Source organism: Nyctereutes procyonoides, unplaced genomic scaffold (assembly GCF_905146905.1).
Source record: "Nyctereutes procyonoides isolate TBG_1078 unplaced genomic scaffold, NYPRO_anot_genome, whole genome shotgun sequence".
NCBI lineage: Eukaryota > Metazoa > Chordata > Mammalia > Carnivora > Canidae > Nyctereutes > Nyctereutes procyonoides.
This window is the reverse complement of record NW_026575129.1, coordinates 1105887-1131272: the sequence shown is the minus strand read 5'-3', so window position 1 is coordinate 1131272 and position 25386 is coordinate 1105887. Positions and strand designations below refer to the sequence as shown.

General features: G+C 42.9%; 1 protein-coding gene across 3 annotated transcripts in view; it reads right to left on the bottom strand.

Annotated features, from left to right (window-relative positions):
* SV2C (synaptic vesicle glycoprotein 2C) overlaps positions 1-25386 on the bottom strand; it is a 152894-nt gene that overhangs the window by 96112 nt on the left and 31396 nt on the right. For all 3 annotated transcript variants that reach the window (XM_055342197.1, XM_055342198.1, XM_055342199.1), the window contains exon 2: positions 7624-7804. In XM_055342197.1, coding sequence (XP_055198172.1) covers positions 7624-7804 — 181 coding nt within the window. The remainder of the gene's footprint in view (positions 1-7623; positions 7805-25386) is intronic.

Below are 25386 nucleotides of genomic sequence, written 5' to 3'. Positions count from 1 at the left end.
CAACACACCATTTACCTAGTCATCTATTAGCTCCCATCCCCGCCCTCTCCAGCCAAACTCTGGGCGAGACACATCATAGTTGCTGGAAGTCCAGGCATGAAGAACACAAGTTCTTGCCCTTAAGGAGCTCACAGAGTGTTTTCTAAAGGGTGCATATGGCTAATTTTTCCACAATTATACATTGTAAGATCTTTTGCTTTGTAACTTCTCTCTTGGGATCAACAGCACCTTTGGCAAAGGGCATACTGGGAAATAAAGGGTGCCCCAAAGGTCAACCTTTCTGTTGGAATATCTCATAAAAGGCATTGTCTAGGATAGTGCTTTCTAATAGAAGTACCCTGTGAGCCACATATATAACTTTAAATTTTCTAGAAAAGATACTAAGACAGAGCAAAAAAACCTAAGTGAGGTTAGTTTTAATACATATTCATTGAACTCAATATATTAAAATATTGTCATGTTAACATGTAATCAATATACAAATTATCAATGAGGTATTTTGCACTCTTTTGTATGTGCTAAATCTTTGAAACCAGTGTTAGGTATTTTGCACTTATAGGACATGTCAATCTGGCTACATTTCAAGTGCTTGGTAGCTGCATGCTGCCTATTGGACAATACAGGCCTAAGGAAACAATGACCTACTGTTTACAATTTGAGTTTGTGATTATTTCTGGATTAAAAATAATGTAGTCTGTTGCCCATCTTTCATACTGAGGACCTCTCCATCCTGATTCTCTGGGTCAGAAGCTTCCTGAATTGATCTGTTCAAAATGTTCCTTTAGTGCCTATCATGTATTGGGCATTGAAATCAATCTCTGTGAAATCAGAGATACTTCTCATTGGATCTGAGACAGCACAGCCTGGTGGTCTGAGCATGGGTTCTGGCACCAGGCTGTCTGTGTATGACTACACAACTTATTATGAGACCTTGAACAGTTATCTAACCTCTCTGTGCCTCAGTTTCCTCATCTATTAAATAGGTAGAATAAAGAATATCTTTATCTTTAAAGGGTCATCATGAGGTTTAGAGGAGTCAGTATCACCAGGTGCTTAGCATCTCTCAGGGCAAGCATATATAGGTGTTGGATAAAATGTATTTTTAAAGTTTTGAAGATTTTGAAATGATTCTACATTTTTCAAATATGATAAGGAAGTAAAATATATCCTAAGAGAAAGACTGCTTTGTTGGGGTTTTTGGTTTTTTTTTTAAGATTTTTAATTTATTTATTCATGAGAGGTGCAGAGAGAGATGCAGACACATAGGCAGAGAGAGAAGCAGGCTCCATGCAGGGAGTCCGATGTAAGACTCGATCCCAGGACCCCGGGATTACACCCTGAGCCAAAGGCAGATGCTCAACTGCTGAGCCACCAGTTGCCCAAGAAAGATTACTCTGAAGGGAGAACCTTATAGTTCAGAGTTAGACTAAAACTCAGAAGACCAGAGGGTCAATTGAACATTTGGAAACCACTTAATCAATCTGTGCCTCTATCATAAAAAGCATAATGGGGTAGCTGGGTGGCTCAGTCAGTCAAGCATCTGACTTTTGATCTCAGCTCAGGTCTTGATTTCACAGTCATGAGTTCAAGCACCACATTAGGTTCCACAGTGGGCATGGATCCTACTTAGGAAAAAGAAAGACATAATATTTTTGCATACTTATTTTTAAAAAATGTTGTGGGAATAAGCATGCTAAATATAAAACGCTGAAGAATTCCAGTTAGCAGGGATCATTTCTGCAAAGCCTAGGTATTCTGGATATAATGCAGTTAATAGAGGGATATGGCAAATATCCATGAAGCATGCATTTGTGAGACTCCATCTGCAGAGGGAGAAATGACTATTTGTTCACAATGATATCCTAGATACATAGAAATTTAATTTTAATTTCTGTTGCTGTTATATTTTTTCCCCTGACCTTTATGCTTAGCAATGCCAGGCCCTTGGTGAGAAGTTCCCATCTCTGATATTGCCCAGCATCTGAAGCATTATCATTCCCATAATTAACAGTGACTGGAAACAATTTAATTCTGGGGCAAATGAAAATGAATCAGTGGTGTCAACTCCATTTCCCATCTTTCTAATTTTCTATAACACAAGAGGAGAGGAAAGTGTCTGTTCCCTGGTGTGAGATTCACTTAGGAAAGTGAGAAACAGATGAATAATTGGTGATGCCCTATTCCTCACTCACAGTCATCTCCAGCTGGAAAATCATTCTTTAGAAAATATTTACTGAATAAATATTTAAAATCCCATAGAATACGGCAGCTGGATATATTTATGTTTCTAGGAAAAAATACTCATGGCTTGGTGTGGGAAATTAAGAGGAAAGCACATTTAGAGGCAATGGAACCATAAACCCAGGTAGACCTCAGGCTAAATGAAGCCCTCCTTCACAGTCTCCCTTATATGCAGAAAACAGGAATATGGCACAGAGCTGCCAAGGATGCTTCAGCAATGAAACAAGACATAACATCTGGAAACCTGTGGCATTTGCAGTAAAACTGACACAAAGGCATCTCGACCCTGGATTCAGAATGCAATTTACTTGCATGCAGAGTTGCTAGCTCAAAAGGACTCAGTTTTGACTTACGTCCTAGCTGTGTCTTCCTGGATCCATCACTGAACCTTAATCTGCAAAATGAAGGCTCTGCCTGTGACCCAGAAATTCTCTTCCTCCTCTAAAATTCCTAGCGTATGAAACTGGTAGAACATGAAGAGTCTATCAGTAACCATATCTACTCCAATTATGCATTCTGGAACTGGGAAATAATCACAGGATGGATTCAGGGGCCCATTGGACCCACTTTGAGATAGGTGTGAGCTACAACTCTATAATCACCCAACCTCCATGAACTCCTACACGAGTGGACCTCAGTGACATCTTGGGTCTCCTGGAATTGGTGTCAGTTCAGAGCCAGTGCCTGGTAAGCCCCCCCAGAGTCTGTTTGACTCCTTTCCCCTCAGCATTTCTACCCTAGTAAAATGATATAAATCCCTTGGGGGAAGGTTGAGTGGAATATTAATGGTATATAGTCTCAGTAGTGTACTGGGGTCTTTCTTCAAGTGACCCAGTCTCCCCTTCATTTGAGGTGTTCTGGGTCTGCAAACTGGCTCAGGTCTGGGAATTCACTGATGTGCCGTGACTCTTTCATGGGCCTCATGACTTTTTATGATTCAAGTTAAACTTTCATTCACTTGACCTAGAATTTGCTGCTTCTACAGATCAATAAGACTTTAGCAAACTACCTGTTTCACTTGTGGCAACACCACGATCAACTGGCCAATGCCAAACTCCACCACTGGCAGGACTTGTGTTCTTTGCGGTAACCAAACCTGCCTTGCTTTGACCTGATAAGCCCCAGCCTCTTGGAATTTGCTATCTGGAGAAGGAGAGGAATAAACACATGAAAGGCAACTATTTGCAGGGAGGGCAGGTCTCAGGATGGGCCTCTCTGAGACCCTGAACTCCAAGGTCTCTGAGAGAAGAACCTCAGAAGCAGAAAAGACAGCAAGAGCAACACTCTTAAGAAACACATGGAGCATTGAAGGCTCTGAGCGCCAGAGGCCCGCGACAGAAAAATCCCAACACTCTGAAGCCTTATTTCTTTGGTCATTTAGTTTTACTTAATTTAAAACCTGATCAGATGGAGCTCCTAACTAAAGCAGGAAAAAACAAGATCTCTGGAGAAACCGGAGTCTTCACTGAGATGACGCAGAGATTCAGAGACAGGGTGTCTAAATGGAACTCTAGAGAAAAGCCCTCTATCACGGAGGTAGTGGCTCACATGTTATGTACAGGTGACATGGCCTGCAAACTCAGCTGAGGAGAAAGAAAGATAACTTTCTTTGTTTTCCTTAATAATTTCATTTCTCAGGCTCCCTCAGGAGCTGGATCCCACAAAACTCTGGTTGTTTTGCCGCCAGGGATCCCACTCAGCCCCACCCCAAGCCGAGGGAATCTTCATTTCTTCTCACAAAAGAAGAATCAGGCTAACAGACACATGAAAAAATCCTCAACATCACCCATAATCAGGGAAATACAAGTCCAAACCACAATGAAATACCACCTTACACCAGTCAGAATGGCTAAAATCAAACAACAGATGTTGGTGAGGGTGCAGAGAAAGGGGTGGGTACACTGTTGGTGGGAATGCAAACTGGCGCAGCTACTCTGGAAAATAGTATGGAGCTTCCTCAAAAAGTTAGAAATAGAGCTATCCTATGACCCAGCAATTGCACTACTGGGTATTTACCCAAAGGATACAAAAATAGTGACTCAAAGGGACACATGCACCCCAATGTTTATAGCATCAACAACAGCCAAATTATGGAAAGAGCCCAAATATCCATCTATTTATGAATGGATAAGGAAGATGTGGTATATACATACAATGGAGTATTACTCAGCCATGAAAAATGAAATATTGTCATTTGAAATAACATGGATGGAACTAGAGTGTATTATGCTAAAATAAAATAAAACAAAAATAAATAAAAATAAAAACAAAACAAAAAACAAAAGAAGAATCAGCCTGGAAAGCCTGAATGACTCTCCCAGGGTCCCCAGTAAAGGGCAAGGGTAAGGTGGACTGGGATTTCTGGACTCTCAATCCTGTGCCAACTTGGCAAAGGCACAGCACATTAACCTCTGCTATCACGATTTATGGAGCCTAGCTGAGTTAGCAATACAACAGCCTGTGCTTTTGCCAGGTAAATTCTGTTATTTAGAAGTCAGCATCACTGAGGTATAGGCTAAAGAATGATTTGTCTGCAACAGGGAGGAGGATGATATCATGAATAGGCCCAGGCAGTCCCCACTTCTGTCCTGCCCTTGAATTAACTTCCAGACAGTCCATTAGTTCGGAGCATCCTGCAACCACCATAATGGCCTTTTTCTCTGTAGTCAATTGGGTTGACCACATCACAATCCAGAACTGGCGATTAAAACTGCCATAAGAATTTGACCACAGTCAGGTACTTTTGAATCTGTGGATATCACTGAAATTTCCTTGATAAGATTGTAAATGGAAGGACAGGAAAGCTCAGAACTCAGGCCATTAGCCTTTTCCTGACAGGCTAGTGGTATTATGTAGGTAAGAGAAAGCAAAAGGAAGCCTTGGCCTTTCCTGGTGGCAAGAATGTCTTATCCTGTGGACCCTGAGAAGGTCCTTTAACAAAGAGGCCCAAACAACACACATTCTTCCTCCGGTACCCCAATTTGCCCAGCATTAGGTCTGCTGCAGCCACTTGAATCCATGATCCAAATTACCTCCCGTGTTATTTCGCCAATCTCGTGCAGCCCTTTGAGCACCAAGGGAAAGCTTCCTTTCTCCATCATTCATTACGAAGCAAATGATTGATTTTGATCATTTTTTTCCCCAGGTAAAAAGTATTTTTACATTTTCCCAAAGTTTCTGACCTTCCTGGTTTATTGGAATGGTCTACTAGAACATCTCCACTCTAAGGAAAGCTCCTGATTTATGCGACTCAGTCACATATTTGCCAAGTGCCCACTGTTTGTGGAATATGAATTCCATATGCAGGGCTATAATAAAAAGATGAGAAAGCACATCAGAAAAAAATCTGTGGATAGTCCACCAATCTCAGTATGCACATACATTTTGTGGCATAAAATGAAATAAAGTTTTCAAAATATATATATATATTAAAGATTTTATTTATTTATTCATGAGAGACACAGAGAGAGAGAGGCAGAGACACAGGCAGAGGGAGAAGCAGGCTCCACACAGGGAGCCTGATGCAGGACTCGATCCCAGATCCTGGGATCAGGCCCTGGGCCGAAGGCAGACGCTCAACAGCTGAGCCACCCAGGCATCCCTCAAAAAATGTTTTGAATGAATTATAAAAGTGATCCATTAGTTTGCATGTGGGAATCTTTGTACCCTTAAAGTAATCAGACTATACAGTCTTTCTCCACGATGCCTTAGATTCCCTTTAACCTTAGTTCTGATTTTAAAGTACTACCACAGGGATCCCTAGGTGGCGCAGCAGTGTAGCGCCTGCCTTTGGCCCAGGGTGCCATCCTGGAGACCCGGGATCATCCCATGTCGGGCTCCCGGTGCATGGAGCCTGCTTCTTCCTCTGCCTATGTCTCTGCCTCTCTCTCTCCCTCTCTCTCTGTGTGTGTGACTATCATAAATAAATAAAAATTAAAAAAAAAGTACTATCACATATAATTAAGGAAGGCATGTTGTAGTTCTCTGACCTTTTCTTCTGACCAAACTGTGTTTTGCTATGTGAATACCACTCTCAGCAATCACACCTGATATGCTTCTCAAATTCATAACCCAGGATTGTTTCCTTTCCTTTCTTTATTTATTTACTTTTATGTTATATTATTCCTATAGATTCATCTCATGATACCTCAGAAAGAACATCTCTAATGAAAAGAAAGTTCTCAAACACAAATTTTATATTTTTACTAATTTTTTTCCTTATCAAAGCAGAGTATCTTGAACTCTCCTAATTAAGCTATTGGATTTTCCTCAGTGATGGATTCATTTAGTATAGTAACAGGTGCTTCAAGCTCTTTGCAGACAATGACTATAGCATTGGCTATATATAGCAGTCCTCTGTTTTCTGCAGTTCTGCTTTCCCGAGTTTCAGCTACCTGTGGTTTCAATTCTCTGCTGTTAATTGTGGTCCAGAAGCATATGATCCTCCTTCTAAGTCAATATCAGAAGGTCAGTAATAACCTAACACTACGTCACTATGCCTATGTCATTCATCTCATGTCATCTCATCACATAAGCATTTTATCATCACCCATCATCACAAGGAGTGAGTACAGTGCAGTAGGATATTTTGAGAGACCGCACTCACATAACTTTCATTACAGTATATTTTTATAATTGTCCTATTTTATTATTAGTTATTGTTGATATCTTACTGTGCCTAATTTATAAATCAAACTTTTTCATAGGTATGTATGCATAGGAAAAAGCATAGTTTATATAGGGCTCGGTACTATCTACAGTTTCAGGCATCAACTGGGGGTTTTGGAATACATCCCCTATAGATAAGGGGGAGGGGGAGGGTATGGTACTATTCCATTTACATGGCCAATGGCACAACTTCTGTTAATTCAACAAAAATCAGGAACTTACAAAAAAGAACATATTACATCTCAAGAAGTAGGCTTCCTACCAAGTTAAATATGTTGTTAACATAGATCAATAAAATAACATTTCTTGAGACACACTCATCCTGGATTTAAGAGCAAGCTTGGATAGTTTGAACCGTTACTAGCCCATAATAGGTAGGACGAGGGCTATTTCTTGCTTAAATTAAATTTTCAGAAGAAAAATGCATTTATGAATGCCTTCTGCCATAGAAACAAGATTCCACTTAAAATAAAACCCATTTCCTAGAAGTATAATACTGCAAGAATCAGCCCCAAGAATACAGATGTGTGTTCCGTCTTCTGGGTAATTATATCTCTAAGAGCCAGCATTGCAGTTTCTAAGGCCAACATGAAGGTAGGGGAAGAAGTGTGTTAAGAGGTAATTTCTCAGTAGTGAGGTCCTCTAGAGTGGAGAACATGGACAGTCATGAAGAATAAACACATTACTGTGAAATATGAAGGAAAAAAACCTTACCCGAATCCAGAAAGTAAACGACAGAAGAGAAAGAACCCATAACCTTGGACAAATGAAGAGAGGAAGGCGAAGAATCCGTTGATAGACATGCAAATCAGAAGAGACTGCTTTCTTCCTATTTTGTCCGCCAGTCCTCCCCAGAAGAAAGCCCCTGCCATCATCCCCAGGTACACTATGCTGCCTGCAACAAACAGGAGACAAAGAAACATATTAGAGACTGGGAGTAAATGACACATGTAAGAACAAATGAATAAGAGACTAAATACATTTCAGCATTTTGCTTGGGGGAAAAATACATTCCTCAATATACACGAATCACCTTTCAAGGTGGAAAATAAGCTCCGTGGGTCACCTTTAGCTGTCATGACCAATGATAAAGTCAAAAAAACAAAACAGTGACATTCTTTTTAGGTTCATGAGAATGGTACACGGTGGGCAGGCACAAGGAGTCTCCACACAGGACAATCCTGGAGTTTGACTCATGTGCATGTTGCTTTCGGTCCAAATGCCCAGCTTAGCACATGACAAGGCCACGTGACAAGATGGGAGACTGAGTCAAGGGCTCCCTGGTCAAAATAGACCCCCCAGCTTGTTTCAAATCTCTGCCTATAGCAGATGACTAGGCCAAGGCTGGACTCCTAGGGACTCTCTAGAGGATTCCACAGGTTCTTTCTCTCTAGTGTCTTCTAAAAGCCCTGGCCCTTCCTTGGGAAGGAAAGGGAAGCTAGGGAAGGCGGGTTTAGAGATCATAAGAGTTAATCTTAAAATAGGCTCAAACTCTGCTCATAAAGAAAAACTTTCTCTTGCAGTCAGAAACTTAAGAAGCCTAAGGAGAAGAAAAATGGCTGTTGCAGTTTGGGAATTATTAACTTATCATAGGTGGCTTTACTTTCATAGTGCAAACAAATGGAAAATCAAGAGTTAGATCAATGTCCCTCTTGGAGTCACTATGAGTACACATTTGTATTTTTCTTTTCTTTTCTTTTCTTTTCTCTTCTTTTCTTTTCTTTTCTTTTCTTTCGTAGGCTCCATGCCCACATGGAATCCAACAGGACAGGGGATGGGGGCTTGAACTCATGACTCTGAGATCATGACCTGAACTGAGATCGAGAGTTGGATGCTTAATTGAGCCACCCAGATGCCCCACGAGTCTTCTAATTTTCTAACTCACTTGCTTCTTCTAAAAAAACCGGCCCCCAGAAGCCCTGAACAGAATCTGTCTCGGGATGAAAGAAAAGAGTATGCAACGTCTAGGGGAAATGACATAATTATTAAATGAAAATCTGTTATATCTGGATGTGGCATTTTACAAAGCTACTACTACATCTCTCATCCATTCCTGCTTTTTCCCTGCTTCCCCAAATCAGCACTTGAATAGTTCCTTTTCAAAGGCACAGTCAAGATACTCAGCAGCATCTAAGTAACAAGTTAAAAAAAAAAAACACAAGGGCAGCCCTGATGGCCCAGCGGTTTGGTGCCACCTTCAGCGGAGGGTGGGGGAGGGGTAATGAAAGTGGGGCCCCGGGATCAAGTCTCACATCGGGCTCCTTGCAGGGAGCCTGCTTCTCCCTCTACCTCTGCTTGTGTGTGTGTGTGTGTGTGTGTGTGTGTGTGTGTGTGTGTCTTGAATAAGTAAATAAAATCTTAAAAAAAAAACCACATAACATTGATTTATTGCTTTAGATTAGTTTGGGAAATATCCTATTTAAACACTCACCCTGAATTCATTTGCTTAATACACAGCTAATGGATCAATACGAGACTTAGAAGGAGGACACCTGGCAAAGTCTGATGACCTTGACATCAATGACATACGGACGCTGCTTTGCATATAGCTGAATACAGGCAGCTATAGTGAATGGCGAATGTCGGAGCAGTTGTACAATAAGACAAAACAGAAGGCATTTTTATTCGACTGGGGTACTGCAAAGGGGAAGTGGACATCCTTTGGCTTGGTGGGGATGACATATTTTTCTCTGTATCACAGAGCTAACCATACACAGAGCATCCTTCTCAAAAAAAAAAAAAAAAAAGACTGGTATCATGAAGCCCAGGGCAGGGCATGGTTACAAGACAATTTAAATAATGTATCAAAAATATATACAAAAATATATATATAGGGCAGCCCCGGTGGCGCAGCGGTTTAGCGCTGCCTGCAGCCCAGGGCGTGATCTGGAGACCCTGGATCGAGTCCCACGTCAGGCTCTCTGCATGGAGCCTGCTTCTCCCTCTGCCTGTGTCTCTGCCTCTCTCTCTCTCTCTCTCTCTGCATCTCTATGAATAAATAAATAAAATCTTTAAAAAAATATATATATATATATATATAAAATGTATCAGCACAAGGCAAAGGAATTCCCAAAGGAGACAGATTCACTCAGGGAAATGCACAGGCAGCAACTCTCTTATTTATAGCATCAGGGGCTCAAGTTGGCTACACATGCCTCTCAGGATAATCAGTAGCTCAGCTTTTCAAAATAATAATATCCATGACTTTAAAAGCCAAAAGGTGAGCTCCTATAGATTAGGAGGGGCCTGTGGCCACTGCAGTCTAAAGATGTGGGAGTCTTTCTTGCAGCTTCAGCCCCGAGGACAAAAGCCAGCCAGTAGCAATTGCTGAACCCTTACCAGTTCTAAGTGTTTGCATGCATTAAGGTATTTTCTCCTCATGACAATCCTTTGAGGTTAATACTGTGGAATCCAGTTCACTAGCAGAGAAGTGAATGATCTGATCACAGAAAACTGAGTGGTGACATTTCGGTCCATCAGCAGTTCTTTGTGCAACACGGTTACAATTCCTCAACAAGTCCAGCTGCCCTCCTAGGAAAACATCCCAGTTTGTCCAGGCGCCTATGGGGAAGTACCACCCAGACCTGAAAGCACCCTTTGAAATGTCTGAGGTGTCTTCTCCTTAACTCACAAAATTAGAGTTAAGTCCAAGGTAGGAGAATACGATAGATGAGATCCAGGGGAAATGCTGCTTCATTCTACCCAAGCATACATTCCAAATGGGCACATTCCTGACCACTGGTGGGAGATAAGGGGGTCAATGCTGAATACATTGGTGGTGCCAAGGAAAAATGAAAATTCAGTTTCTTGCTAAAAAGAACATCTATGGAGGCACCCGGATGGCTCAGTTGGTTGAGCATCCGACTTGATTTCGGCTCAGGCCATGATCTCAGGATTGTGAGTTTAAGCCCCGTGATGAGCCCCATGCTGGGCATAGAGCCTGCTTAAGATTCTCTCCCTTCTTCTCCTCCTTCTGCTCCTCCCTCTGCCCTAGGGGAAAAAAAAAAGGAACATGCTATGTTCCAAAGGAGGGCAACTCCTTTGTGTTTCTGGTTGTAGGAGGCATGATGCTTCTGCTGGACAGGGCTCTATATCCTATCATTTCTCCTTATTCTGAGCAGTCGCCTGTAGCTTCATCTTCACTAAGCCAGACCATAGATTTATGAAGTGATGATTCCGGCACTTTAAGGACTCCTAACTGGTCATTAGATTTTCCCAAATGTCAGTAGTGTGAAAACACAGGCCCACCCTTGGATTTCTTAACGTTCGGTAAAGGCTGAGTGAGCTGAGCTTGCCCCTGACTTCTGTGATGGAGATGGCTCAGTGACTTGACAAGGGGAAGATCACCTCCATTTATCATTAGCACTTTGTACTTAAGCTGCCAAAAATAATACTCATTAGAGGTGTTTTTTAAATTTAAATTCAATTAGCCAACATATAGTGTGTGCTTAGTTTCCGATGTAGTGTTCAATAATTCATCAGTTGCATATAACACCCAGTACTCATCACATCCTTAGAGGTTTTAATATATAAAAGAGTAAAATAACAATGGCTCATCCTTCAATTCCTTCAGGTATCCTTAACACACACACATATGTATATGTATGTGCATATATATGTGTGTGTATGTCTCTATATATTTATATATGTCTATTTAAAATCCAAATATGCCTACATGATCAAAAATTCAAAGCACATGGAAATACATGAAATGAAACTAAAAGGCTCATTCTTCTTCTTCCCAAAAGTAGCTATTATCAATTTTTCTAATTCTTCCAGAAAATTTATACCTATAAACCAGGAAAAATGGGTAACCTTTAGGAATTGCCTGTTAAATACAGTTTTTTTTTGTTCCTGTGTAATATTTATTTTTTTCTCCTGTTATGTTTAGGATTTCTAAACTTAACAAACCAGAAATAAATCTGTCAGAACTTTAGTAATTACTTCAAGATACATTTCGTATATTTCAGAAAAGCATACACTATCAGCTATTAGGGGAAAGCCAAACACTTATTTGTGCATCTTGTACTTTTTTATATGCCTAAAATAAACATAGCTCAATCTTTTAAAAGAGAGAATATTAAATTCAATTGTAAAGAGTTTACTGAGCACCCACTCTGCCCGACTTTTCCTGCAGAGGAAATACAAGGATTGATAAGTCATGATCCCGAGCTTACAGAAGGAAAACCTCAGCAAGCCTTTATCTGATGCCTTCTCCTAGCAGAAGAAGAGGGAGGTAGTTACACACCCATTCACACAATCGCCCAACAAGCCATCTGATAATGGTCACTACAGAGCGGAGCATCCAGGTCAAAGCCTGTAGCCTCCTGGGGACACGTGACCAGGAAAGAACAATATTGAAGTGCACACTCAGGGACTCAGTTCCAAGTCCCTGAACTCTTTCTATTCCATCAAGATGGCTTAAGGAACTCATAATTCAGGGAGGGAAACATCAGGCACAAAACAGCAGGAGCCCAGCCATAAGACGTGTGTGCTCCAGTGGAAGCAGGAGGACAAGAAGGGGCCAATAATTCTGACAATGGCCTCTGGGAAGGTTTCACTGAGAAGGGGATACCTGAGAGGATTCTGAAGAAAGCATAAGAAAGATTTCAAGATGGTATTAAATTCTGCCACAAGTGTAGGTTTAGCAAAACAAAATGTAGTATCAAGTTGTATCTTCACCTCTATGCTGGCTAAGACTATATTTCAGATCTAAAGACAACAATCTTTCGAGCCTAGATTGCGTATTACTGGTGATTAGATTGTCCTACTGGGCATGCCAGGGCCAGGATTTGGCCTCCACAATAACTTGAGACAAACAGCACAGTGGGAAGATTCATTTGCTGATTATGTGACCTAATTAAAACCAAACTTTCGAACGTTAGCAAAGGCACGGAGTGAACGAAGGTGGAAACACTCAGGGATTGTGCAAATACAGACTGTATTTCCTGACTTGTTTCCATGTTTCCATTTTGTTTTCTCTGTGTGCTGAGGGGATTCCCAGAAAACTCAGAGCAGGGATGTGTTCTTGACACAGACCAGCCTCTGGCTCTCCACTCTTCATGCTGCTGCTGCTGCTGCTGCTGCTGCTCAGAATTCAAAGGTATGTTAGTCCCAAGTCCCTTATTTTAGGGGCAAGAAAACTGATGGTGTGAGAAAATAGTACTTGAAATCAGGTCTTCTAGATCTTTGCTCCTCAGACTATGACCTCTGGAACAAAAGTACCAGCACCCTGGGAAAACCTGCTAGAAATTCGGAGGCGAAGGCTCCATGCCACACCTACAGAAGTCAGAAGCTGCATCTGAACGAGAGTCCCACGGATCTGTGTGCACCTTATAATCTGAAAGCACTTTTAGTCCCGTGTGCTTTCCACTAAAACACTTAATCTCTCTAATACATATTTTTTTTTACTTAAAGTCTGTATTTGTCTAATACATATTTGATGGAAGGACATGAAGCCTATGGAATATTTTTAATTCCAAAGACACAGAACAAGAAAGATCTCCCCTACACGAGCTCCTGATGTGTAAAGGGCAAGCAGAAACTCTGTGCCTCCCCTAGGACCTGTCTCCTCAGGACTAGCTAGAGGCAGATATCTGATGTTGACAGAGGTGAGGCTAGGACTCTCAAATCCTTTCATGAGTTGAATGAAGATTCTAATTCAGCTGGGCTCTTGGGAGGTTGAACCCGACCTAAGGCTTGCTCTACTCTTCCTACCACAGTCGGGCTCAGGCTGCGCTGGGGAGCCCAGCCCCTCCGTCTTTCAGGAGACCAAAAGAGGCCTCAAGCGTGACTTTCTCCTTAAAGTATTTTCTAACAAGGGGGCTGATTCCATTTATTTAATCATACTCTCATTTCCCCTGATGAATATCACATTTCTATTTCTGTTTCTTTGCTAATAAGCTGCTTCTGTTTCTTTCTGACAGTACATAAGGGGGCACATCTTCCCCCCAGCACCATTTTAAACCACATTTAAGCTAAACAGAACATTTTTAAGAAATGTATATAGTATTTTTCTCATAGAAAATTTTAACCAGTAGGTTTTTATAATTTGTCTTAAGCACTTCAGTTATCCATGGCTAATGCATTACTCTATAATTCATCGCAACATTTATTTACAAATTGGATTCCTACAAAAATCATTCTGTGGCAGTATTCTGAATTCAATGATGAATAATCTCCATAAGGTCATGATCATATTCACCCTTGATAATGGGATTTTAGTAGGATAGAACAAATGTCTAAGTCAAAGAAAAATAAAAATAAGCACTAATTTCATATATGTACCCCTTATGTTTATTGCAGCATTATTCACAATAACCAAGATACAGAAGCAAACTACATGTCCATTGATACACAAATAGATAAGGAAGATATGATACACACACACACACAGGTCTATTATGCAGCCATAAAAAGAATAAGATCGCACCATTCGCAACAACACGGATAGACCTAGAGGGTATTATGCTCTGTGAAATAAGTCAAACAGAGAAAGATAAATACCATATGATTTCACTCATATGTGGAATCAACAAAATAAAACAAACAAGCAGCAGAAACAGATCCATAAAACAGAGAACAAACTGGTGGTTGCCAGGGGCGGGGAGGTGGGGAGACTGGCAAAATGGGTATAGAGAAGTCAAAGACACAGGCTTCTGCTTATGGAATGAATAAGTCATGGTGATGAAGGGTACAGCACGGGGAACACAGTCAGTGGTGGGGTAATGGTGCTGTATAGTGATGTATGCTAGCTACACTTGTGGTGAGCAGGGCAGAAATATAAAGAGTTGTCAAGTCACTATGCTGTACACCCGAAACTAGTGTAACATTGTGTGTCAACTACACTTCAATTAAAAAGAAAAATGTAAAGCTATGCTGAAAGGAAGACTGATGGGCCATAGATACCCCCAAGTGATAAGATCTCTAGTGATACACTTGAAAGGGCCAGATTCCAGATTGTTATTATTTGGATACTTATGCAGATAATTCCGGCTTTTTCTGAAGGCTATGAACAAGTTTTAGAGTCTTTTTTTTTTTTCTGGGTGCCACACTTTGGATGAAAAACAGCTCTAGACATAAACTCACTGATACACTAATTTTTTGGTGCAGAATTCCATCTTCCACAAAGTACCACTTACCAAAGAGGAGCATGTTCATAGAACAGGATTTGGCTTAGTATTTCTTACACTGAAAAATCCTTGAATCCTCTCTGGCCAGACCGACTCAAGGGAAAGTGTCTATAGCCTCTAACACTGAATGGTGATCTCAAGAGGAGGACACATATGAATCTTCTCTAGTCCAGTAAAGTGAGTGAACCTTTGTTTGGGATTTTGAGCAGGGTTCCTTTTTGTGTAAAGTACTGACATGTTAATATTACTATTAGTATGAGGGAAGGAGAGAAAAGAAGAGAAGGAAATGATGGAAAAGAGATAAGAGGAAGAAAAAGAGGAGCTCTGGGCTGCTCTACAAAGTTAATTATAGCTTTTGGCCACCCTGGGCTCAAGTTCTGAAAAGATACCACCTAAAACAGTCCTGGAAGAGTTAACTAATTTTTTAAGTCTCAAAGACTTATTATTTTTTTTTTTGCAATTTGATACTATTCAAATGAAAAAAATAATGATTACTTAAATTTAATTAATTTAAATACTTAGTAAATAATTAATAAAATTCTCTTAACCAACCTTTTACTTTTTCCAATTACTGGGAAGGGCCATTGTGTGTTCAAATGCATTGGTTCAAAATCAAACACAAGGAAGAAAAGTGATGATATATAGGGCATATGTACAAATGAAAAATAAAGATTTTTCTAATTTTTTTTTTTTTTAGATCTTTCTAATTTGCAATGGAGAACATCTGCAACAAAAGTCAGCTCACCTTTGCTAGAAAGAACAGTAAATATCAGATGTAGTCTATAGCACATCTCTGACTTTTACATCTGGGAAGTCTGACATTTAAGTCCTCTGATCCAGGCAGAGATGGATGCCATTGCTTGCATAGGCAGATAACGCCGCATCAAGCAGCATTTACCACTTGTCACCTAAGTCTCCCTGGCACTACACAGCTTCTGAAGACCCAAAGACACTCTCATGGAACCCAGAGAGCCAAGTGCAGCAGCCGAGTCCTAATAAGGAGGCCCAGACTTCTCTAATATCCTTCCTCAAATGGCTAGTATGCAGCATGCCCACCGGATAGGGGAAGAGATTTTCAAATATATTTTACATGAATAGCTCTGGAAACCCCCCAAAAGGCAATTACAGTCCCTTGGGTGTTCAAAGCATTAAAGATACAGGTCTTAGGAATGAAGAGAATTACAGAAAGTCATTTTATGGTACACCATGACATCTGAACCTATCAGTTCCACAGCAATGGGGCCTCTCTGGAAACTTCCCCCAACTCTATGCCTGTGCTGAAGGACAGAAGCGGTAACTAAGTGATCCCTTGTTTCAAAAATCCTCCCCCCCCAAAAAAAAAAATCCCATTCACGGGCAGCCCAGGTGGCTCAGTGGTTTAGCGCCGCCCTCAGCCCAGGGCATGATCCTGGAGACCCGGGATTGAGTCCCACGTCCGGCTCCCTGCATGGAGCCTGCTTCTCCCTCTGCCTGTGTCTCTGCCTCTCTCTCTCTCTGCCTCTCATGAATGAATGAATGAATGAATGAATGAATGAATGAAATCTTTAAAAAAATCCTAATCACTAGAGATGCCTGGGTGGCTCAGTGGTTGAGCATCTGCCTTCAGCTCAGGTTGTGATCCTGGAGTCCTACCTATATTGGGCTCTCTGCAGGGAGCCTGCTTCTCTCTCTCTCTGTGTCTCTCATGAATAAGTAAAAATCTTTTTTAAAGAGAAAAAGATCCCAATCACTGAGTCAACAATGAACAGGCGGTCACTAATCCCACAATTCTTCACTGAATTTCTCCTGTAAGCCAGGCATCTTTTGAGATATTAGGACAGAGGAAGGGAAGAGGAGAGGTCCAGAGATATGACACTGGCACGGTCCTCACTCTTGAGCAGCTCACAGCCTAGTGCAGTGGTGTCAGACAATAGCTGCACATCAGAATCATCTGCGGAGCTTCAAGAAAAAGAATGCTGATGCTCAGGCCACACCAGAGATTCTGGTTCTGGGGTAGGGCTTAGGCAACAGTACTTTGAAAAACTTCCCAAACATTCAAATATAAAGCTGGGGCTTTGAACCTTTGGTTTCCTGAGAGATTAAAAACATTCAGAAAATTAATTACCATTAAATGAAACATATGCTGTAATTAAGGTGAGTACATTATGCTTAAGGGGAAAAAAGGAAGGAGCGACTTAATTAGTCCAACAGGATTCTGGAAAACTTCCAAAGAATAATGGTAGATCGTGCTGAGTTCTGACCAGTGAGTAAGACTTTTCCAAGTAAGCGAGGAAAGTTGCAAGAGATTGAAGGAGACTCAGGTAAAAGGTCTGGGGGTATATCAGAGCACAGCACAAGAAGAGGACTCCTGGTTGTTGAGGATGGATGGAATGTGGAGTTCATGCTTGGGGAAAAGAAGGGAAGAGCCCAGGATGCAAGACAATTTGGAGTAAGTCCAAGGAGTTAGCCTTTAACCTTTGGGAAACTGAAAAACGGACTGGCCATCATCGGTGCCTGAAAAGAACATTCCAGAAACCGCAGGGAGGACAGCCTGCAGTGGGAAAGGATGGAGGGGAAGATCCAGCCCAGAGTATGACATCTGAAGCCTGAAGGTCCTGGAGTACAACATAGAAGGAAATACTAACGCTCAGGTGTCGACTCGGTACTTGTGTGACCCTAAGAGTGAATGCTTCCTTACATCTGTGCTCCCACCAACAGGAAAAAAGACCAGCTTCAGGAATATGGCTGAGAAGTAGGCCTGGGAAGGAACGATGGCAATCTGATCTACGACACCGGCAGAGGGCCTAGAGAAGGCTCACAAGGCTGCAGGTATTTTTAGTGGGCAGAATCCATAGTAAACTGAAGGGTGAGGCAAGGAAGAGTAGACTGGCATGGGATGGGTCATAAGAAAATTCGTAAAGAGGGAATACAGAGCAGAGTAGGCCTGACGGGTAGGCGTCTTAACCAGGTGTGGAGGAAGTCCACATCGGTAACCTTCACTACACTACCTGCAAGCAGGGCCAAATGGGGCAGTACTGGCGACACACACAAACCAATAAGGCCATGACCAGGATAGCTCAACTTCAGGAACACTTCAGGAAAGGAGCAGGGCTTGAGTTTTGCATCAAAAGAAAAAGGAGAACATGAGCAAGAGGAGAGGCAGGATGGCCTTTGGCAACCCCTTAGACATACACAACAAGGGGAAGGGTCTGGAGTGGGAAAGGGCAGGGAAGGCTGGGCAGGTAAGTGAGGGTATGGAACCTGGTTAGAGGAGCTGGGTTGGGGGTGTGGAGAAGTACACACAAGCAGGATAAGTGAGATAAGAATCCTTAAATAACAAGCCCCTCCTCCAAATTATTATTATTTTTAAAAGATTTTATTTATTTATCCATGAGAGACAGAGAGAAAGAGAGAGGCAGAGACACAGGCAGAGGGAGCAGCAGGCTCCCTGCGGGGGGCCGTGGCGGAATCAATCCCTGAATCCCGGGGTCCCGCCCTGGGGCGAAGGCGGCCGCTCAGCCGCTGAGCCACCCAGGGGCCCCCTCCTCCGAATTCAAGGACTTGCATAGACAATAAGAGCCGCTGATGTGTTTCTGAGCGGGGAAATAAGGCAATGAAAGCCGTCATGCGAAAAGACCAGCACATTTCCAGCAAGATTGCAAACCCTCTTCTGTAAAGGGCCCGGCAGGAAAGACTGCAGTGTAGACGTTGCAGGCTCTACAGGCTCCGTCACGAGTATTCAACTGCGCGGTTGCAGCATGAAAGCAGCCGCAGAAAATACATAAGCAAATGGGCACGGCTGTGTCCTAATAAAACTCTTTGCAGAAGCCACAAAGGACCGGCCGGTTTGGCCAAGGTGACCTGCAAGCTCGGCCAGGACAAGCGCGCGGCGCTGGGCGCAGGTGTGCGCAGGTTGTGAGCGAGCAGGTGCGCACAGGTGTGCGCAGGTGTGAGCGAGCAGGTGCGCGGCCGCCCGGGGCGGGGTCCTCGGCGAGGAGGGAGGAAGGAAGGGGAGGACGGGCCCGTAGGGTTGACGCTTGAGCCGCTGCAGGCCCACGAGCGAGGGCGAGGGCAAGCGGAGGGGCTGGAAGTGGGCAGCGCCGCAGGTGGGGAGGAGGGCGGGGGCGCAGGCCTGGACAAGCTGCCGCAGACGGGGCGGGAGCGGGGCGGGCGCGGGGCGGGCGCGGGGAGGGAGCGGGGAGGGAGCGGGGCGGGCGGGGGAGGGAGCGGGACGGGCGCAGGGGCAGGTGCGGGGCAGGTGCGGGGCAGGTGCGGGGCGGCGGCTCGGGAGCCCGGGCCCGCCCTGCAAGGCCTCTGCTCGGGAGAGCGGGCTGCTCGGCAAGAGCAGGGCGCTCCCGGGCCTCGCTTCCAGAAACGGGGCCAAAACCTGCCTTCATCTCCTCAAGTCCGCCTTCAACAATGAAAGGCTCTTTCTCCCAGAGAAGCCTCTTTGATAGGATGGCAGTGCACGAGGCCTGGACATCCCACGGAGGGGGTACGGGAGAAGGTCAGAACAGAAACCTGATCGCGAGCTGCGTCCCAGGATGGATACCTTTTGACACTTTAAGCCTCTGGAATGAGCGGCGGGGAAGGGCTCCTGCGGCTCAGCTCGGGCCACCTCCAGACGCCGGGGATGCCCCTGCGCGTGGGAAAGGACGTCTGAAAACAGACTCCAAGATCACACCGGGGTTGATGGAGCCTGCCTGGGAAACGATCACAGGCGTCCTTCGAGACCCTTTTCGGAAAACTACGTGGAAGTTCCTTTGTTGCTGATGGGTGTTTTGTTTGTTCGTTTTAAGTTTAGGGGCGAGATATCATACTGAAAACTAGACTAGATCATAGTAGATTCCAGTAAATGTCTAAAGAGAGAATTCAGTAATCCATCTGGGATGATCCAACAGGACCTTTTGTTTCCCCAAATAGGCAGACACCTACGCTGTCATCCCAGAGCAGTGAGTGAATAAATACCAGGATCGGCCTTGCACTAAAAGGATGTTGGTCCTAATCCATTACTGCTGGCCAAGCCAAGGTGAACCCAGGGCAGCACTTCCTGACACTTGAGATTTATTTTGTCATTAGTGATGAAATGCCACACAAGGGCTCCTCAATCGCAAACTGTCAGAAGTACATTTAGGTATTTCAGAGAAGGTCACGCAAATATTCAGGTACTAACTCACAGGACTGAAGCTGTTATTTAGCGGCTTATCATTTTTAGTATGATTATGAATGTTTTGTGTCTAGCACGAGCAGTTAGCCATCTGCTTAGCAGTGGAAGGAAAAAATGGGACCACTTTGAGAGTAAGAAAATAGCAGGAACTTTAATCAATTACTATATTATGGCTCAAAAACAAAACAAAACAACAATGTTGAATTCATTTTGTTTTGTAATCTAGAACCCAAGAAAGATTGGTTCTTTCAAATTGACCTGGTCTCAAATGCCTCAATGTTTCTTAAAGACATTCTTTTCTTTGAACCCTCACCCAGTGAACCTTCTCAGAAGCATCCTCTTGCCTGTCATCCAAAACCTGTTCCTTGAACGTCACCTCTACATTTTTTGTGAGCACACCCAGACTACTCTGGTTTTCATGAGCAACTTCTCTATATTCTCACCCACAGTCTGATTTGCATTCTTTGTCAGTATTTCATATGCATTTTTTAGCTCTACAACCAACTTGTGATCTGACCCCTGGTAGGCACCATATCCTGGACAGCTTATTCTGAAACTACACCAGACTACGTTGTTCTAGGCACATTTCAAACAATCAATAAAACCTGGAGATCCCTGGGTGGTTCAGCGGTTTAGCACACCTGCTTTCGGCCCAGGGTGTGACCCTGGAGTCTCGGGATCAAGGCCCACATCAGGCTGCCTGCATGGAGTCTGTTTCTCCCTCTGCCTGTGCCTCTGCTTTTCTCTTTTCTCTCTCTCTCTCTCTGTCTCTCATGAATAAATAAATGAAAATATTAAAAAAAAACCTAGCTAGTGTGATATGAATTTCACACAGGAGGTTTAACCTAAACCCTAGTACAGTCATATTACAGCTACGCAGATGAGGGAACTAATGTACATCTGAAATCCTGACCACAAGATCTTGAGTGTCCCAAGTAAGTGTGATAAATCGCATCGTTGAGACCTTTTGTCTGTAAGAGTGATGCCCAAATGCGTACATATACAGAGCACGCTTTGTGAGAAAGTTTCCACCAGCCAATAGTGAAATGGAAAAAAAAAAAAAAAAGAAAAAGAATACATGCCATTTCGTCAGGATAAATTTATTTAATGTAAAGATCTTTTATGCTAAGGATAATAATCCTAGTATTTTAATGTGAACTTGCCTTTTGTTTATGAATTGATAGTGAACATAAAGAGTGGTGTGTTTTGTTGCAATTATTATTACTATTTTTAAAGATTTATTAAATCTTAAAAAACTCATTTATTTGAAAGAGAAGCTGAAGCTGTTATTTAGCGTCTTATTATTCTTACTATGATTATAAATGATTTGTGTCTAGCATGAGCAGTTAGGCTAGCAGTTAGTTAGAGCAGGGATAGGGGCAGAGGGAGAAAAGAAATCATCAAGCAGACTCCCTGCTGAGTAGGGAGCCAGAGGCAGGACTCAATTAAGGACCTGAGGTCATGACCTGAGCTGAAACCAAGAGTCAGCCACTTAACGGACTGTGCCACCCAGGCACTCCACAATTATTTAAAATATTTTTAAAAATTTATTTATTTATTCATGAGAGACAGAGAGAGAGAGAGAGAGAAAAGGCAGAGACACAGGCAGAGGGAGAAGCAGGCTCCATACAGGGAGCCAGATGCAGGACTCGATCCTGGGTCTCCAGGATCACGTCGTGGGCCGAAGGCAGTGCTAAGCCGCTGAGCCACCTGGGCTTCCCTCCACAATTATTATTTCAAAATGATTTTCCTTAGTAAAATAAAAAGGTGGCCAATGCTCTTCATTGTTTTTTAAATGGACTTTAAAATCCCCTAATCTGGGAGTCACTAGTATAAAACTTAAAATGGTAGGAACAATATTTTGGAGATCCTGCACTCTGAAAAAGGGCTAACAGAGGAAAATTAATGTACTAAACCATGGCTCATAAACTGTCTCTTCATGCATGTAAAGATGATTTATAAAACGTGGCTGCAAATCTCTCAATACTCCTCTTATGAGGAGGTGGAGCCTACATTGCCTCTCCTGGATTCTGGGCAACCACCTGACCAACAGACTATGACAGAAGTGATGCTATTTGGTTTCTAAGACTGGGTCATAAAAGGCCATGCAGCATCCCCCTTGCTCACTTAGAACACTTGCTTTTGGATCCCCAAGCTACCACCCAAGAAGTCTGACTACCCTGAGAACACCATGCTGGCTCTATCCTCTACAGTCCAGCTTGGCCCTGACGAAGGATCAACCACCTCGGACCCTCCAGAACCGTCCATCTGCCAACTAAATACCACCGACTAACCTCTGATGGCATCGTGAAAAACAGAAGGATCACCCAGCCAGGCCCTATCCAATTCCTAACCCATAAAACACGATATAATTTAAAATGTTAGATATAATAAAATAGGTATTGTTTAAAGGCACTAAGTTTTTGGTAGTTTGTTACACAGTAACACATACCTGGAATAGCACAGTCCCTACACTTCTAAAAACATTTCTTCACTAGGATACCCAGACTACAAGGAAAACAGTTTTCTACTTTAAGTTTTAAGGAAAATCAGAACACCTGGGGGGCTCAGTGGTTGAGTGTCCGCCTTTGGCTCAGGGCGTGATCCTGGAGATCCGGTTCGAGTCCTGCGTCCGGCTCCCTGCATGGAGCCTGTTTCTCCCTCTGCCTGTGTCTCTGCCTCTCTCTCTCCTGACCCTCATGAATGAATAAATAAAACCTTAAAAAAAAGTTTTAAGGATGATCAAAATAGTTTAATTATTAATATTTCTTTTCTTACTGCAAATCATTTCAAAATAACATAATAAGCAAATCTATTAAGGGAATACCCCCCCCCCCAACTTCCAGCCACGAATAGTGAGTCAGGGACCAGAAATGAAGCTAGGAAGTTCTCCTTTTGGTTCCTATCAAGTCTTTTTCCAGGAAAGATTTTGGGAGTTTTATTTTGTTATAGTGAGTAAATTTTGAAGCAGGGGTCGGGGAAGAGGACTGAGGCAAATGTCAAGCAGGACTGAAGCAGAGGGGGTTTTGTGGATGGTTTGGTTTAGGATGGGAGATCGGGTCATGACCCCACAGCGAGCTCTCTCTCCCCACAACAGTATGTACATTAGCTCCAGGAGAAAAGATCCCAGAGACCTAAATTGCAGGTGCTCTGGAGCTTGCCCGCGGGGACAGAGCCACTGCTGTCCCTGGGAGACCCGCACCAGACTTGCCACCGGACTGTTCTCTGCACCCAGGCCCCCTCTGCCATCTGGAGGCCCCACAATATGGCACATCGGTGGGCACCTAGACCCCCGCCTCGATTTGACCTTGATGTAAGCACGTTAAACCCCGACTTAGGATGGGCACGGAGGGGCGGCCCGCGTGCAGGTGGTTGTCCTAAAGGACGAGGCCCTTGGGCCGGCCGGAGTCAGCCCTGTCCCCCTTGGGCCACACCCCGGCTGCCCCGGGAGCATCTGCTTCAGCGGCCTCGGAGTTGGACGGCTAGATTTCTTTAGAAAGTTCCAAGTTCAGTTTTGGGGAATAGTCGATTTTTTGTGGGTTTCTAGACCTCTTGTGTTAATTGTTTAGCGATCTCAAGATGAATCACAGATAATTTTTCTAAAGTCCAGCACACTCAGGACCAGGGCCAAGCGCATCCCATCAGCAAATCAAGCTGCACACACGAGGCAGTCAAGGCCATGGGCCGAACGTCAGCACTATTTAACCGGTGGGTGTTAGATCCTATGGTCTCTCTACACTTCAACAGTTGTCAACTGCCAATAATGTCTAAGTATTCACAATTATATCCACTATCAATTTTTCTTTGTAACTAAATATATATATTATATATGCACATATTTAACTAAATTTATATATTTGTTATAAATGATAGTCATAGTTATCTATAATAGTTATGATGCTAAATTATATATATATATATTTTAGGAATCATAAATGATATCTAACTATATCTAACTATATATATATATATATATATATATCCTCCTAATTTAAAGGATAAATGGTCTTTTAAAGATTTTTAATTATTTATTTATTCATAGAGACACAGGGAGAGAGGCAGAGACATAGGCAGAGGGAGAAGCAGGCTCCCTGAGGGAAGCCCGTAAATTGTTTTTTTAATTGAATTATACCTAATCCCCAGGCCATGTGAATAAAATCTAGTCATGGTCAGATTTCCTTTTGTTTTTCAAGAGTGCTAGAGATTGGTTTGTGTTTTAGGGACCCTACTGTTGTTGGCCAACTCTCACCTCTAGAGGGAGCCCAAAGACTCCCCCTCCTTTCACCCAGCAAGGAGGAAGAGTTTTGATTCTGTGAAGGACAAAATGGAAAACTTTGGAGACTTAAAAATGAGGCCAGTTGGGGTGGAAAATAATCTTGTCATTTGGATCATCTCTATTCCACGTAGAGTTTGCTCTTGTATCATCTCTTGCCCCAACACAACCTCCCTTCCGGTTGCTCTGCCTCTAGCTTCCCTCAGGAACTGAGTATTTACCTTGCCTGAGATGGTAACTTCCCTCACCTGTCTCATGGATGCAGGTAAAGGACACAAAATATGAAGACATGTTCTCAGCTAGTAACCAAGGGTGTACAGGTCTATACAAGGGATCAACAAATTATGTTTTTGTGGAGTTAAGAATAGTTTTTATGTTTTAAAAGGATTATAATAAAGAAGAATATAATAAAGACCAGATTGTAGGTGGCCCAAGAAGCCTAAAGTATTTGTTATCTGGCCCTTCATAGAAAAACGTTGCTGATTCCTGCTCTCCAGCATCCTCCGTTCTGGGGGCGCTGTCAGGGAGTGGGGAAGGGAAGCAGTAGGCACACACAGGATTCAGGATCTCTCTCTTCTCTTCCTTGTTCCATTAGAGGCACACATGGCAGGCCTGATGGAACACATGCATTATGAAATTATCTTCCATTATTATCTCCCATTCCCAGCATAAACACCAGAGGCAGGTAGATTTCTTTCATAAAATGGGGTTGAAATGATGACTGATTATCACATCAACATCTTTGTGGGCAAGGGCTTGGTGACGAGCATTCTTCTTATGTAGCTGATTTCCAACAGCCACCCAGCCCTTAAACACATCTCTGACTCCCTTTTGGAAAATGACTTCTTTCCCACCAACCACGATATTTCTTCATAAGCTGGCACTATTCCAGCAGCACAGTTTTTGTAGCCAGCCAAATTGTATCC